This window comes from Mchenga conophoros, linkage group LG9 (genome assembly GCF_057382185.1).
Source record: "Mchenga conophoros isolate Kocher_MC1m ecotype Shallow Benthic linkage group LG9, M_conophoros_male_GT1.1, whole genome shotgun sequence".
Lineage (NCBI taxonomy): Eukaryota > Metazoa > Chordata > Actinopteri > Cichliformes > Cichlidae > Mchenga > Mchenga conophoros.
In genome coordinates, this window is record NC_140534.1 from 26,938,930 (window position 1) to 26,956,544 (window position 17,615).

Sequence of the window (17,615 nt, forward strand, 5' to 3'; positions counted from 1 at the left end):
CCGTCATTTCGACCCATTACATCCCGTTGCGGCTGCAGAGTGAAATTGTACTCCTCAACATGAACTTGGCTTCATTCGTTTACGGTATCAATACGAAACGTTTTGACTGTGCCGGGAGTGGGGAGCCAGTTGAACTGTAACACTCGCTCTCTCTTCAGCTGTGGCAGAAATCCTGCTGTTTGTTGCTCCTACAAAGCTTTCAGCAAAGTGTTATGGAGATTAACTGAACTCGTACCTCTCTGCTGCCTCTTTGAGTGAATGAAACAAAAGGCTTTAGCCTGCAATTTCAATTAGTAGCCCTCCCCAAACAGCAGGGGCTGATAATTAGATCAGAGTTCATTTTCACTGTCCCTAAAAATACGCCACACCATGACACTGCCATTCTCTATCCACTGCAGACTCATGGCTTATTTTGAATCATTAAGTGTAATTAGTGAGAACTAATTTAGATCATGGAGGACTCCCCCCCCCCCCCCACACTGTCTCTCTGACTCTCTCTGTCTGCCTGCCTCAGAGAAATGCTTTAATATGAATGGGCAGATCTGGCTCACTGATTCCGGTGCAGCTCACTGGATGGCCGGTTAGACCCACTGCAGTTGAAGTCAGTAAAGTACTGCTTAAAATGCCTTCTGCATCGTAGTTTTTCTCTACTTCTGCGATAGAAGCCATGTTCAGTAACCTTGCAATATTTCAATAATAATAATTCATAACCTTTTTAAAATTTAAACAAAACCGCAGCCCCCGACTAGTCACCTCATGTGGCTTATATTTTATCCACCCTCTAAAGCACCATTTGCTGTTGCGAATGACACAACCCACATCTACGCTCAGTTAAACCGCACTCTTCGCTGTGGGATCCCACCTTCAAGTAAGTCTGCTGTGAATTGTTTCAGAACGCTTCAACGTGTACCTAATGCCCACCCCCAACCTGGACATCTACGGGGAGTGCACCATGCAGATCACTCATGAAAACATCTATCTGTGGGACATTCACAACGCTCGCCTCAAACTCGTCATGTGGCCCCTCAGCTCCTTGCGCAGATACGGCAGAGACTCCACCTGGTTCACTTTCGAGTCCGGAAGGTGCGTGTGTGCGTACGTGCATGCAAATATTTCATGCCTGCTGTTGTCTTACGTGTGATTGAAATGTTAGCAGTGGGAGTGAAAAACTTAGTTTTGGAAAGGTTATAAAAACTTCAACAAAGCAACTTCGGATATCCGAAACATCCCAGGATATCAGCATTTGCCACAGAGCCCTTCAGGCGACGATGTGACAGGTGCCTCTGTGAGCGTGTGTCTGTGTTTGTGTGCTGTATCTACTCACGCATGTGTTTATGTGTTTGACTCCAGCGGGCTATTATAGTGTCTCTCTCTCTGTAACTGAACAGTCAGCCATGCATATTTGTAGATCAGCAATCTGAGAGTGAGTGCGATCAAAGTGGGTCTCTGTGTGTGTGTTCCTGGCGCAGGATGTGTGACACAGGAGAGGGTTTGTTCACGTTCCAGACGCGGGAGGGGGAGATGATCTACCAGCGGGTCCACTCGGCCACGCTGGCCATTGCCCAGCAGCATGAGAGGATGATGGAGGAGATGGAGAAGAGCTCCCAGGTACATTTGTGCTTTTTTTTTTTTCTCTCTCTCTTCCGTTGTTTATCTTATATCCACCAGCCACACTTGATAAGCCCGACAACTGCCTTCTTGTACCGCCAGCATAACAAGCGGCTAATAATCAATGCTGGTATCAACATGAAGTTGTTGTCGAAATAATTACGTATCACTAACATAGTGAGCTTTGCTTTCTGTAGTTAAAGCATCCTGCTGAAATTGATGCCAGAAGAAACACAAAGACTCCATCTGTGCACACACTTAGACACATATTACTGTAATTTAATAAAACACCTTTCTTCCTCTGGTATTTCTGCAGCTCTTTCCCTGCCTGTTTGAGGCTGATCTGAGGAGCATTTCATTGAGGCTTTTTGCAGAAAGCAGGCAATAGGTCATGATTTTCACACACACAACACACATTTCTCTCTAGGTACTGTATTGCCGCTTTGGACCAGGAGCCCTCTGACACCCCGCCGTCTTGGCCTCGGTTTCCTCCTTCCACCACAACATCATCCCGTGCGTTTCTTCCTTCCTCCCATCCTCCCTGCTATCGTCTGTATTCTTTATTTATGTAGGCCTGCCTAGTGTTTGATGAGCCTTGACCATATGGTCATGCTCCTGGACCCCACCATTTGGGAACTTTTCCAAATGCAGCTACCCTTAGCTCTATAAAATGTACGCTCAGCAACAGAAAACTGACCGCTCATGTAGCAGAATGGGGGAAATGGCATGTTTACTGCTGGGTAAATCCATATTTTTTTCAACACTTAATGTATTTCAAGCTGCTTTTTCTAGACGGGAGTCTTTGGTTTCATGTTGAACGCAAAAATATAAAACGCATCATTCCCTGGCAAAACAACACGGGGACCCCGAACGAGTGTTCATCTCACCCATCACGCAGCCATTCATAGCAGAAACATGCCATTCAGTCTCTAATATGCTGTATTACCCATGCTGTTTGTTTACTGACTATGCAGAGCAATATCACCTGTTGTGAGCGACTGACTGAGAGTGACAGAAAAGTGAGAGACACTGTATGCGTTCTCTGTCTGTTCCAGAGCCACTCCAGAGAGACGCTAACTAAGTCCATCTCCCTGCCACGCAGCGCCTACTGGCAGCACATCACGCGTCAGACCAGCGTGGGGGATCTGTACAGCTACCAAGGTACAAACAAGAAGTCACTAATTGTCATATGCACGGGTTGGGGTTTTGGCTCACCGGCAAGACTGAAAAACTGCTAATGAGGATTACACGACAGTTATGGCTTTAGCTTTTACCTCTGTGTATTTCAGCACTATATACTTTTACAAATATGTACTTTTTAAAGAAATTACTGTTTGTGTCTCGTGCATTGGCTGGTAGTTGCATTTATCTCATGTCTGGCATGCAAACTCAGCCTTATCTGATGCACATCTGATAAGCTTGAGTTCAAGAAAATGAAAGCAGATGAGTTCCACTCTGTGTAAGCACCAATGTTTATAGTCACAAACTCAACACAAGCGGGTGAGCTCTCTCCGCTTTGCTATTAAGATCTTTGGTAAAATGTTAGGCTCCTGTTGAGTTTAATCATACAGAAAAATTAGCCAACAATAATGGAAAATATCCAGATTTAGGTTCAAATTTGTCTTAAGGTAGTCAGATCATAATCTAAGCTATGAATAAATGTATTTATTTTTTTATATCTAGAGGAAATTCACAACCATATTCATCTCAAAGCGTGTCCTTTTGTCTTAAACAACAACTTACAAGTCGAGCTAGGAGTTTCTGTCTCCTGAGTCTGAGCTGGGAGCTGAGACGCTTCCTGTTTTCTTAATGACACAAATTATTTTTTATCGCATAATCACGAATTGCCTGCGCGCTATTGTTCTTGTCCGTATCTAATACATAAATGAGACTAGGTTGTAAAGAGAATGTGCACCCTTAGGATAATGGCATCAGTTAAAGCTAATTGGATTCAGGAGTGAAATCAATGAAACATGATATATGGTGTGAATCAGGGATATTAGAGACTTTTGATCTTAAATAGCAAATTTTTTATGAAGCTGGGGAATGTTACAAAGTTATCTTCTTTCTTCCACGCAAACAAAGTCAGTACAAATGGATATAATTTAGCTCTTTAGCTTCTCTCTAGAAGTGGATGCCTAAATAGATAACTTCAAAAGCTCAGAGACTTAAAAAAAGAAGCCCAAAAAAGGCTTTAGGTTAACATCTCTGTTCCACTTTGTGAATCTGCCGTATGCAAATCAAGCGGAAAGACTGCACGGTGTCCTTGGCAGAACGCAACAGAGCAAGTTGCTTAAAAAAGAACATCACTGCACACCTTAAGTTGCCACAAAGCTCCTTCATGCTGTACTGCACCTGAAAAATCTTTTGTGTGCTAATTAAACTAAGCTTAAATTGTTTGGGAAGAACACGTTGCACTATGTATAGCATGAAAAGGCCCTGCATGCCAACATGAAAACATCAAAAGGTGAACTGAAGCAAAAGGGGGGCATCGCGATTTGGATCTTCTTTGTCGCCTCGGGGATTGGACGGCTCGCCGTCATTGTGCGGAAAATGAATTCTCGAGTTTGTGAAGGTATCCTCCAGGATAATGTCATGTTGGCTGACCAGCTGAGGCTCGGGAGAAGAAGAAGCTGGGCGATGCAGTACAAACATTAAAGCAAATCTACTACAGGCTAAAATGTAACCCAGTGCACATACGCCCAGGAGAGCGGCTCACACCTGAATATTGAGAACACTCGATTGATTCTACATATGGATCTGATTATTCACCCATTCTCAGTTGATTCCTGTTCAATATTCTGTGCTTGGAAAAGAAAAAAAAAATATAGGCCTACGCAGGTTTTCAGTGTCAACCCAACTGTTGTGTTATCTCAGTCTAGAAACACAGCAGGAAAAAAAAGGCTTTGTGACTCACTCCATTGCCACGAGTTTGACGTGACTGTTTTGGGATGCGCAGCTGTCGGAAAAACACGGCGGCATTGATTAAAAAGGAATCGGCGAGCTTGGAGGTTTCCGGTGGATTTGACTATTTGGAACCTGTTCTTGATTTCCATCCCCGTTCACACCCTCCTAAGAATTTGACTGATGTTCTGAGCTCTCTGAGGATGTCTTTTTCTTTGATAACTAAAAGCAGAGACGCACAAGCATATCTAAATTACAGTATAAAAGACAAGAATGATTTGTGAAAGAAAGCACATTCGTGTTTGCGCACGTGTGCGAGTAAGCGAGAGCGTCTCGAACCGAGTGCATTAATAATGCAGCAGGTGGTCCGTATGCGTCCAAGCTCAGCCCTGTTTGTCCTCTGTGTGCACTTAATGTACACGTATACTTCAGAAGGAGTAAGAGAGTGTGTGTATGTGTGTGTGTTTAATGTCTAGATGTAGACCAGAGGCAGAAAGGTGATTAGTGAGCTGATGCGATTATGCTCTGTCCATGGTATTAGTTGATTAGTAGACTTATCTGAGGATTATGGGCCTTTTGGCTTTCACTGATAGAGCTAAACAGAAAGCCAGGCTAAGATGGAAGTCGCTCTGACGTCATAATTTTCTTTTGAAAAGCTAAGGCTGGGGTGTTTTTTTTTCTCTTTTTTTCATTATCATTTAATTGTGGCCGATAAGCTTAAAAGCAAAACGCAAGTCTTCCATTCCAAACATCAACATGTTTTTACTCATATACACTAAACGGAGAAGCTTCCACCTTGGGGTCATTATTTATAAGCTCAGTCACTGTAAAGTCTCCTTTTAAACTCTTCCTCTCCAAACTCTGGTGAGCAGAGGAGCTTCTCTCTCATCCATCACCTTGGCATATCCACTGGTCCTCCCACACTTTCTCTGCATGTCGGTCCACGTTTGGAACAACCCTCCACCTTCTGCTCGTGCACATTCTGCTTTGCTATTATCTCTCCACCCTTTCCATGAATAAATTGAATGCATCAGTGTGTTTGAGGACGTTTGAGGTCTCGTCAGGCGAAGAGGACAACGAGGTTGTTCTGGGGAGTGACGGGAGTTTAAGTCCTGTTGCGACATGGGATGTTTGGGATGTCGGACGGGGCGGGGTGGTGATTCGCTTAACATGGCTGTAAGACATGGATGAGGACGGCCTCGCACATTAATTGCATTGATTCCTTATTGGCAGGCCTGCACCTCCCTGGAGGTCAAAGCATCCTTTCATTGACATGTTCCAAATTTGTTCAACTGGTTTTAACAATTGATTGCTACAGCCAGGTAACAAATTAAAGGAAAAATCAACATACAGTGTATAAGTAATTTGTTAGGTGACCCACTGACTCTCATGAAGGTCTCTGGAAGTCAGCTGGAGGAATGAACATCATTTTTCCTGAATCGCCCGTAAATGTTCAGCTGGATTAAGATCTGATAACTGTGAAGCCATAACATCTTTATGCTCATCACACCTGCTGTCCACTCTCTACATAGCTGGGTATAAATGTGTTCAAGCTTAGCAGCTTCATAATGATTTGATGCACTGACCCTTCTCTCTTGAAAATATTTACTCTCAAGACACATTTTGGAGCGACTGTTGACCCCCAAAATCTGAATGAAGCTGCAAACCATAATTCAGGGATAAATAATTTAAATCTTTACCACATCCAGTGGGATATTTATGATTATTTGGAACTTTAATTTGTCATTTGTTATCTATGAAATCATTTTACCAAAAAAAGAGTTTTTTACTAATAAAACTGGAAAAACTTTGAAGAGCAGGACAAAATATTTATTAACATGTTGAGCACTTAAAAAAAAAAAAAAAAACCAGTCACTGCACTCTTTGTCCCAGTGAATCAAATTAAAACTAGCCTGTACTTTTGTAACATATAGCAGTCGAATAGAAAAAGTGATGATAAAAAGGCTGGTTTCAGTTTAGTTTAAATTCTAGTTACTGATAAAGCGTGCTGGTAATCGTTTTTTTTATGTCCTTGTTAGATCTGTGCCGTAGGCATGCCCTCTTTAAACCCCACGCTTTGACCAAATATAAACCTAGCTAGAAATGTAATCACATGTTGCTATCGACGACAGGTATAAAAGCGGCGATACCAGTGGACTACATCATAGGCTCTATATATAGAGTGTAATTCAGGCATAAGCAGCAGCAGTAAAGGAAACAGGTCTGTCCACTGATAAATCATCTGTTTTCCTCCATGACCTTTTGAACTTGGAATCCATAAGTAGATGGACTCAGTACTACACATGTATGTGTATACATCCAGCGTTACTGAGGTTCAGCAAATTTAAAACAATAATGCACTGAGTGATAGACCCAGAATGCAACGCACGTTTTAGTAACAAAAACAAAATCAGTGTGAAAAATCCACATTTTTTTCCCCATTGGAAAGAACCATTTTAAGTGATGATGAATTAAAGGAAAATGTTTTTAGAAATTCTGTTCTTCGGTACCATAGTCGTATCAGAGAAATGGAGATGGGCACAAGAACTCCAGATTTGAGACCCCTGGAAGAAACCATGCTGGAAAAATGCCCCACAACAGGATTACAGAGCCACCAAATCCATTCATGGGGGGATCAGAACAAAACTGTCTTTGATTTGTTAACAAAATTCTTACTAAAAGAGGCCACTGCAGCAGACATGGCATCCACTACTTTGAGTAATCTGTTTTCAACCATCTATTCAACAGCTAAACACACAGCTTAGCTTGGTTGCGTCTTTATAAACAAAGGTTTGAATATGAATATGCAAAATACGGAACACGATTTATGATCCATATATATAACATGTAATCAGACTCTGATTGCATGCAAGGAACCAACCCTGTTGTTTCCCTGAATGCAGAAGAGCAAAGCAACAGTTAAATTTTCCATAATAACATCTTGAAACCTTTGGGGGGTTTCTTGCTTTTTTTTAAAGAATTATCTGCGTTCATGAACAATGGACGAGATATCTTGGCCGTGATATCTGCTGGCTACACCGGAAGCTCTGAAATGCTGGCACTCGTTCCAAGGGACTGAGTCATCAGACAATAGCCAATGGGTTCCCAGATTGCAGCTGACTCATTATGTAGTTATCACTGTTAATTAACAATATTTTTAAAAATCAGACTAAGTTGAAATCGGTGCCTAAAAATATCTTAGAAGCTCAAAACAGTCTGTCTTTCAGTACACAGACAGATTTAAACACCCTCAGTAGACATGGCTGCAGGTTGTGAGTTTTTCTTTTTTTAATAATTATGCTATTAGCTCCCAGAATAATAATTTGGATCCTAATATAGGTAGGAAGTCAGATTCTTGGACCATGATACAGCTGGCTGTGTCTGCTTCCTGGCTGTATCACTCTGTGCATGATGAATATCCAATCAGCACAGTCAATTTGCTGAGTCATGCTCGGGCTGCTTTCAAATACCCTGCGGGTCCGGTGGAATAATTAAGGAACACAGTCCCCCCCCCCCCCCCGCTGAGGTTTATTCACCTATTTGTTTATTTCTTTGTGTCAGTAAATGTGTGGACTTGGCAGTAAAAGTAGTGTCACTCTTTTATTCAAATATATTTAACATCTGCTTTTTACTGAGCTGGAATTGTCTCAAAAACACATCCCAAAAGCCTTGTTTGCTGTAACTGACAAAGATAATGCTAAAATGCATCTTGTTTAAAAGGAAAGAGAGCTTTTCATCCGTTTTCAACTAAATCCAGCCCCATCAAAGCATTCAGCTTTTTTAAATATGACCTTAGATTGGTGTTTTCATCTTCACAAGATACGTCATACTGAGACAGGTTATGGTTTATACCGCTGGTTTACTCTCTTTACTCTAATGTTATTCACTCTTTTGGGTTTCGGTGAAACTGCCGTGTCCTCCGAGTTTGCTGATGCAGAGGAAGTGCACTTTAAAGTTTCCGAGTTGAAAAAAAGCGAGGCGCCACACCTGTCGGAAATGGTTCGATTACCAACTCTAATACTGGGAAGGAAAGGGACGGGGATGCTTGTGTTTTGGCGTGTTCCCATTTTTGTGTGCGTGCGCGCGCATGTTTCGCCTGCACGCCGTCTTTCTCTCTCTCACGCCTGCATTTTATTGTGCTCTGTAGTTTAGTGATGTAGCATTAGCAATTCTAATGAAATAGAGAGCTGTACCCAGTTTGATCGGCCGGGTGCGATGCGAGGGGATTTTTTCCGAGAGGTAGCAAGTATCAAAGGGACAAGACGATAACCCCGTCTTATCTGCGACAGGCAACATGAAGTATTGTAGATGTATAGTAAATGCAAAAACTGAACCCCATGAAAAATTTATTGCAGGTAAAAGTTAGTTTCTTTCTTCTTGGTGGACGTCACCGCACATTATATGAATCAAAGCTTAAATTAGCGACCTAGTCTCTAGGCTGGATCAGATTGATATTTTATCACTTACAGCCTGTCGTTACCCCAGCGGCTTTTTACTGCCCAGGAGACGCAGCCGTGCATGTTTGTGGTACGTTCAGCCCGGGTTTCTCTGGTTACAGCTGTTTCTAGGATGCCATCTGCGTTGTTGCACTTTAAGGAAAGAAGGTGGAGAAAGGTGCATGCGTGTGTCCACACACACGTGAAAAACGGCCTCTGTATCCGGCTCTGCTATTCTGTCAGTGTGTGAGAGGGCCCTCCCCTGCCTGTACTGTCTGCTCCGGCCCAGCAGCTGCCACCCCAGGCCAGATAGAATGACATGACCTTCCCTGGTAATGAAAAGGCACTGACAAATCACTGTCTGCTTCTCACAGGGATAGACGAAGAGAGGAGATGCTGACACCATCATCGCTCTCAGTGCTTTTTATTATTATTATTTTATTTATTTATCTTGTAAGAGTGTCTGCTTTACGAAAGCGTGGCTCTCGTCAGGGGTCTGGCACCGCACAACAAACACCACTGTTTACCACTGAGGAGATAATGAGATCCACTTTGCCCTCTCTGTCTGCTCTGGGCTCCCTGCCGCCCCCCACCTTTTTTTTTCCCTCACCCAGTCTAAATTGGCCTTGGTTGAGGAGAAGGATTGTCTTGGCAAAGATGTGAAAAGGATATGCCTGGTTGCGCACCAGTCATTGCAGCAATCTATTAAGTACAACGCTGAGGAAAGACAAAGTGCACCCCCCTCCACCCCCTCATTTTAAAACTTGCAGTGGGTTTTTTTCCCCCCTTTTCCTACAGCATGGACACTGTTACATTTAAATCCTTAAGCTAGAGCCTTATGCTATTCTTTTCCTTCATTTCAGGGAGTGGTGGAAAGGAAAGACTAGCAGACAGAGGTGTGTATGTATGACTCACCTGTTATGGCTGATGCTGTGTTGGTCTCATCCTCACACCCACACAGGCCCCTCTGTGCTTCCTCCTGCAAGCTGTTCCCTGAACTCGCACAGGAAAAATGCCTTTTCTGTGTTTTCCCTTCTCAGTATCTTTCTTTAACTTGTGCATCTTTTCTTTTTTACATGCCTCCATTTTTTTAAAACAAGACTTCTGTCTCTGTGGTACTGATGTACGCTCACAATTGACATTGATTGCCAGGTTGACTGGGTCATGTTTTATATTCCGCGTTGTGGTGAAGTGGCAGCGTGTCTGATCCCAGTTCCCTTTGGGTACCATGATATCTGGTGCTGCTGGCTGTGCGCGTGGGTTCTGGTATGTGTGTGTTCTCTGTATAACAAATGGTTTGCACAGCTTAAAGTCATATCTGCTAAGAAGCATTTCAGCACCAATAACAGTTGTAAGAATCACGACTTTATCCATGCCCCTTGGGAATATTAAAAGAACAATCAAATTTTAATTTGTTAATCAAATTTCAATTAGCCTGCATAGGTGAATCTGAAATGCCTGAAAAATATTGACAGCAGCAACTTCTCCCAGCTGGCTATGTTAGCTGGCCCCGTGTATGCTGTAGGTTAGAGTTGATTACAGCGTTGTGTTAGGTTTCGCACCTCCTGCAATATTGATCATTGGCCACTTCCTCCTTGTTTGGTGCATGATCAGCAGCTTGCCAGCCACTTTATCCCCAACCTACCTCCGTGTGCACGTCTCCAAACCGCATTCTAATATATTATTAATGGCCCCGCGGTTGCACAAGAACAGCACTCCACCCACAAGTATCCATTACTCACTTTCAGTGCATTTTACCAACACAAACTGCACAACAAATTGGGCCAGTTAATTTAAATTAAGGTGGAGAGGGAGATGGCAGGGGACAGAGAGAGACGACAGCAGTCGAGGAGGATGAGAGGGCCGAATGAAGTTGTTTATCTGAGATGAAAGGTTGCTTTTATGTCACATCTGTTACTATTATACCTGTTAGGGTTTATAGATTTTGTATATCTGAAAAGGACCTTCAACTTCATCAAAGGGCTTTAAAAGATTGTTTTAGCAAAATTGAGAAGCGTCGTTCTTTAATCTCCATAAAGATATTTCCATGGACAGTAGCTAAGCAACAGTTGCACTATGACTATATAGTTTAAGAAACAATACTGTGTTGCAGTGGAGTTCCAGATAAATGAAGCAGATCGGCTAATTTTACTCCTCTTAACAAAAAAGAGGAAATAGAGAGGAAAAAAAAAGTGCTCACTTGAAGCTTTTCTTTCTCCCTCTCAAAGGAACGGGCCTGATGATGACTTTCATCCCGAGAGCACAGACCTTCCCCAGCTTTCTGTCTGATGAGCCTGAACAGGAGGAGAGCCAGCACCAGCGAGAGGCGCCGTCGCCCTCTAGTGGCTGTGAATCTAGTTGCAGCCTGAGACCCCTTCAATGACAGAGAATTGCTCCATCGACACTGGACTGAACACTTTACCCACTGCTTTAGAGAGGATGTAGAAATATGTATAGCGACATGTGTAATATATCATTTTATGGTGATAACTTACAGACAGTAGTGTCAACTGTAGAGCGATCGGTATGCGAAAAAATGATCTCGAGGAGGATTGTACCTATTTTTTTGTGCGACGTGCGACAGCCGAAGTAGCTTCAAAGATTGTACCAAAAGGAAGAAAAAAAAATCCTTTAACTGTCGTTTTCAAGTGTTTTATGTTGTCATTATCCTTTTAAAGCCAGCATGATTCTCCCCATCCCTGTTTTAAAGCACTACATCATACCTTACAAAACCTAAAAGCTACTAACACACCACAGCCCGCTGTAAACCAGTGTCAACTTTTATTACAAAACTCCTGAAATGCCATCAGGCTCGCTCCATTGATGTGCAGCCTCAGCAACCAATTCATGAGAAATTCCACCAGTTTTGACTCAAAATACTCCCACACTCGCTGCTTTGACCTTTTTTTTTTCTTCTCAAGAATGTGAAACTGATCAATGCCTTACACGAAAGACGCTCGATGCTGACGCCAGTGATGGATCAGCTAAAGTCCTGAATGAATACAACTGGCAAAGGGAAATAGTCATTCAGATATGTGCTTGAAGGATGTAGTAATGGACCGTCATGTCAGAAATGATCCAATGTAACCTTCGCACAGCATCTGCTTTAAAACTGCCAACCTTACCTTTTCACCAGAGCAATTTGATTTTAATAGCCACCAAGCACGTCGTCGTCCGGTTCCTCTGAGGACTGGTTCATTTGCAAAAAGGTGTAAAGAGAGCGACCTGAGGGAGTAAGCTACGCAGAGCAGAGGTGATATTGGCATTTTGGGTCCAGGATGTGCTCTGTGGCAATTAAACATCATAACTACTTTTCATTCAACTTAATAACACAGTTTAATTTTGGGGAAAATAGATTAAAATCAGTGCATTTCTTTGAGAACATATACTTTGTTATAAAGTTACTCTATTGCCTGGCACTCCCATTTCACAAGCTCAGAAATCAATCTTCCAACTTCAGTATATTTGTCCAAAGCTTATAAAAGTCTGTTTGAAGTTGAGACAACGTGATACCAACATTTTTAAGCAAAACAAAGTTAGCTAAAATAATGATAAAAACTAGACTTTTGAAAAGAATTAAAAGTAGCTGAAATGGTTTTGTGAACTCATAGTTTTACTATTTGTTAGTTCAGTAAAAGCTTTGATGGATATGTTTATTGAGACTTTGAATGGCTACATGATGGTGAACAGCTGCCTTCAAAAAATGGGGTTTTGTTATACCTATGTCGATTTTTCTTAAATCTTGCCTTTCACATATTCCCGACACACACTGGTAATTAAAAAGACTAAAGGTCAAACCGAAACAAATGTACCCTAAACTACAGTGAAACATTCTCCGACAATAAAAACTGAACTGAAACAAGTAAACCCACTCTTAGCTCTATGAAGGAAACTGATTTTGTGTATCAGCACATTATTTCTTTTTTCATGGGTTTTTTTTTTTTTTGGTACAGAGGAAATGAAACAATGTAACAAGTTTGAAACAGTGAGGCTAATGTTTTTTGTTTCCAGGCTTTGTGATTGGCTGATGGCTTTGGAAACCGATCTACTCTTTTAAAGAAGACAAAAACAAAAAAACGCCCACGCAGTTTCAAACCCAGCAGCCTAACAACTAACTACCCCTGCTAGTTCCCTGCAGCCCCCTTTTTCCATCCGCTTCCATTCCTCTCCGTAGCATGACGGAAACACTGCTGTGATTATGCTTTCTGCATCGTCCTCCTTGAGTAAGAAGTGCCTTCCGACACACAGACCGTGGATTGTGAGATCTAACCAAAGCAACGTCTTTGGGTTTTGAGTTTACCATTGCTGACCGGAAAGTTTACTTGGAATCTTCAAAACCGCTTTGCCACATTTCCTTTTTTCCCGGCTGTGAAATGCCATGTAACAGCATCAATACCGAGTATAACCTGTTAGCCGTGGGTGGCAATCACTAGACCCGAATTCATCTCTAAATATTTGTGGTGGTGTTTTTCATGCATCAAAATTATGACTTTTTTTTTCTTGTTCATTCTCCAATACTGAAATTACAGCATTTTGTGGGTTAATCACAAAAGTTTCCAATGACAATCAGTTTTAGGCAACATGGGAGTCTCTCAGTGTCAAATGTAATCATTTTTAAAGGTGGGTTGTGTTTTTGTTGTTTGTTTTTTGGCACTGATGCTCTTTTGTCTTGGTTTTACATTTGAACAGTTTCTAAAGTACAAGCGCTTATTTTGTGTTTCGCTGTCGTCACTTTATTTTGTGCAAAATATTATATTAAAAAAAGAAAAACCGCAATCATGTAATTAATTTTATTAATTTAAGCCACAGATGATTGTTAGCCTGCATCACAGAGTCCACTGATACAGTTGCTGGCCACATTTAACTAAGCTGTTGTATAACTGAGTTGAGTCTTAGCTCCAGTATAGTAGTTCCATTGCACTGGCAGCTGTACTGAGAGGACTGGAGAAACTTCTAGTTGATTGTGTTTGTCATTTGCCGTTTTATTTTCGTTCACTGTAGCTATTCACTTGTTTGTAGAAGTGTCATGAAAAGTTGTTATCATTACTATATGATTGTGTTTGTGTCTGCCATGTTTTGTTCTCATAGATTATAATAGCACTTTTAATACATGAGTGTAGGCCTACAGTTTTCACTAAATGTACATATGTAATGTTTTTGATGATTAAAAAAAAAAAGGTAATAAATTCAATGTTCTGCCATGTATCAGATTTTTTTTGCCCTTTATGCCATCAGGATTCTCATTAGGTACATGTAGCATTCTTTTACTTTTTATTCTTTACGCTTTAGTTAAGCTTTAGGGGAAAACAATATTGTAATGGGGAAAGTTTTGCAATAACACACAAGAGGAGTACAGTCATGTGAAAAAGAAAGCACCCCCTCTTTCAGTTCTAAGGTTTTACGTAGGAGGGATTAAAAAAAATCAGGTGGTACATAACAGGTCTTAAATTCGGGTAAATGCAACCTCAGATGAATCAGAAGGCACTGCATGTTACCCTGGCATATGTGTTGTTATTCATTCGATAATGGCTGAGCCAAATTCAGAAGCAGCGTGCGGAAAAAAAAAAAGAAAAAAAAAAAAAGTACAAGCTTACTGCTTCCACAAGAATTATGAGGTTCAGTAACAGTGATCATCGGGAACTGCGAACCTCTATGAAAGCTGATGTTTTACTATTTAGCTAAGGACGAAAGACGTCAGTCATTTTCTTAGGGTTATATTTCCAGACAATTTAAAGTCCATGATTCTGCAGCGAGAAAGATGATTCACAACAAGACTGCATGTCCCAGCAAATTCACCACGAGGTCAGGCTGTGCAGCGCTCACTGACACTGCACCCGAGAGCTACCTCTCAGACTCTACAGACCTCAGTTTATACATTAAATGTTAAAGTTCATTCCAACAAGACGGATGTGTGGCTTGTTTACAGGGAGTGCAGAATTATTAGGCAAATGAGTATTTTGTCCACATCATCCTCTTCATGCATGTTGTCTTACTCCAAGCTGTATAGGCTCGAAAGCCTACTACCAATTAAGCATATTAGGGGATGTGCATCTCTGTAATGAGAAGGGGTGTGGTCTAATGACATCAACACCCTATATCAGGTGTGCATAATTATTAGGCAACGTCCTTTCCTTTGGCAAAATGGGTCAAAAGAAGGACTTGGCAGGCTCAGAAAAGTCAAAAATAGTGAGATATCTTGCAGAGGGATGCAGCAGTCTCAAAATTGCAAAGCTTCTGAAGCGTGATCATCGAACAATCAAGCCTTTCATTCAAAATAGTCAACAGGGTCGCAAGAAGCGTGTGGAAAAACCAAGGCGCAAAATAACTGCCCATGAACTGAGAAAAGTCAAGCGTGCAGCTGCCAAGATGCCACTTGCCACCAGTTTGGCCATATTTCAGAGCTGCAACATCACTGGAGTGCCCAAAAGCACAAGGTGTGCAATACTCAGAGACATGGCCAAGGTAAGAAAGGCTGAAAGACGACCACCACTGAACAAGACACACAAGCTGAAACGTCAAGACTGGGCCAAGAAATATCTCAAGACTGGTTTTTCTAAGGTTTTATGGACTGATGACATGAGAGTGAGTCTTGATGGGCCAGATGGATGGGCCCGTGGCTGGATTGGTAAAGGGCAGAGAGCTCCAGTCCGACTCAGACGCCAGCAAGGTGGAGGTGGAGTACTGGTTTGGGCTGGTATCATCAAAGATGAGCTTGTGGGGCCTTTTCGGGTTGAGGATGGAGTCAAGCTCAACTCCCAGTCCTACTGCCAGTTTCTGGAAGACACCTTCTTCAAGCAGTGGTACAGGAAGAAGTCTGCATCCTTCAAGAAAAACATGATTTTCATGCAGGACAATGCTCCATCACACGCGTCCAAGTACTCCACAGCGTGGCTGGCAAGAAAGGGTATAAAAGAAGAAAAACTAATGACATGGCCTCCTTGTTCACCTGATCTGAACCCCATTGAGAACCTGTGGTCCATCATCAAATGTGAGATTTACAAGGAGGGAAAACAGTACACCTCTCTGAACAGTGTCTGGGAGGCTGTGGTTGCTGCTGCACGCAATGTTGATGGTGAACAGATCAAAACACTGACAGAATCCATGGATGGCAGGCTTTTGAGTGTCCTTGCAAAGAAAGGTGGCTATATTGGTCGCTGATTTGGTTTTGTTTTGTTTTTGAATGTCAGAAATGTATATTTGTGAATGTGGAGATGTTATATTGGTTTCACTGGTAAAAATAAAGAATTGAAATGGGTATATATTTGTTTTTTGTTAAGTTGCCTAATAATTATGCACAGTAATAGTCACCTGCACACACAGATATCCCCCTAAAATAGCTAAAACTATAAACAAACTAAAAACTACTTCCACAAACATTCAGCTTTGATATTAATGAGTTTTTTGGGTTCATTGAGAACATGGTTGTTGTTCAATAATAAAATTATTCCTCAAAAATACAACTTGCCTAATAATTCTGCACTCCCTGTAGAAGGGATGCCAGAAGAAAGCCTCTCCTGTTTAAAAGGAGCATGGCAGCACTGCAAGCTTGGATCTAAACAAGCCGAAGGACTGTGGACAGATGAGACCAGCATATCAGCACACCTCATACCAACTGTCAGACGCAGTGGAGGGCTAATGATTTAGGCTCGTTTTGAGTCAACTATGAACTCTTCTGTATACCAAAGAGTGTAGAGTCAAATGTGAGGCCATCTGTCTGACAGTTGGACAAACTAGGTCATGCAACAGGACAATGATCCCAACTACAGCAGCAAATCTACAACACAATGGTGGAAAAAGTAACAAATCAACATGTTGCAAAGGCCGAGTCAAAGTCCTCAACCTGGTTGAAATGCTGTGTTGGGACCTTAAACTAGCCGTCCATAAACAAATGCCTTCTTTATAATGAAGAGCGAAAATTACCCCACAGTGAGAGATGAACAAAAACAGTGTTTTCACACTTTCTGCAGTTTCGTTCAGATGAAAAACACGAGCCCCTTACTCTACTTTTTAACATTGTTTCTGTGCATGCCGTGCTAAAAGCCAGAAAGCGCCTCTTCAGATCATTAGTGGCTTTGCGGGTGGTGGTTAACACACTCTTCTTTGACTTACGCTTTCAAGCTGAGGTTTCAGATAGAAGCAAACACCTCATTCTTTGCATCTGTCATTTTGGTTCACAAACAGATGTACGGCACATTTCTTATCTTGGCTGTTTCATATGGTGGTTTGACAGATCGTTTTGTGTTTCTTTTTCAGAGAGCCAACACTAAAAAGTAAGCAAAGGGTTAGACACTGAAGTTACAAATTTTATTTAGAACGCAACCTAAATTTGACAGATTACAATGAAAATGTCACCAACGGGAAAGAAAAATCCACCTGCAGTAAATTATATACAGGCGTTCAAATTTGCAGACATCTCGCAAATTGTCTGATGAAATCGAACAGACTCTGCAGTCACTCGCCGCTTTGCAAAATGCTGGATTTTTATGCGGGCTGCTTTCCTTTTTAGATCATCACGGCTCATCTTTTGCCCACGTGTCACCTGGTACCTCTTTGTGGGTTACAGGAAATGATTTGCTTTCTTAGAAACGACTACAGTCATCGATGATTCTGTCCAATTAGTCTACAAACTCAACTACACCTAACACAGGAAAACAAAAGGAAGCAGAG

General features: G+C 41.8%; 1 protein-coding gene across 3 annotated transcripts in view; it reads left to right on the forward strand.

The window, feature by feature from the left end:
* dok6 (docking protein 6) overlaps positions 1 to 14,150 on the forward strand; it is a 58,420-nt gene extending 44,270 nt beyond the window's left edge. For 2 of the 3 annotated variants that reach the window (XM_085287295.1, XM_085287297.1), the window contains 5 exons: positions 894 to 1,083; positions 1,470 to 1,608; positions 2,664 to 2,769; positions 9,812 to 9,844; positions 11,177 to 14,150. In XM_085287295.1, coding sequence (XP_085143421.1) covers positions 894 to 1,083; positions 1,470 to 1,608; positions 2,664 to 2,769; positions 9,812 to 9,844; positions 11,177 to 11,331 — 623 coding nt within the window. In that variant the 3' untranslated portion in view covers positions 11,332 to 14,150. The remainder of the gene's footprint in view (positions 1 to 893; positions 1,084 to 1,469; positions 1,609 to 2,663; positions 2,770 to 9,811; positions 9,845 to 11,176) is intronic. The other variant, XM_085287296.1, reaches the window with a different exon arrangement.
* Positions 14,151 to 17,615: the final 3,465 nt, after the last annotated feature.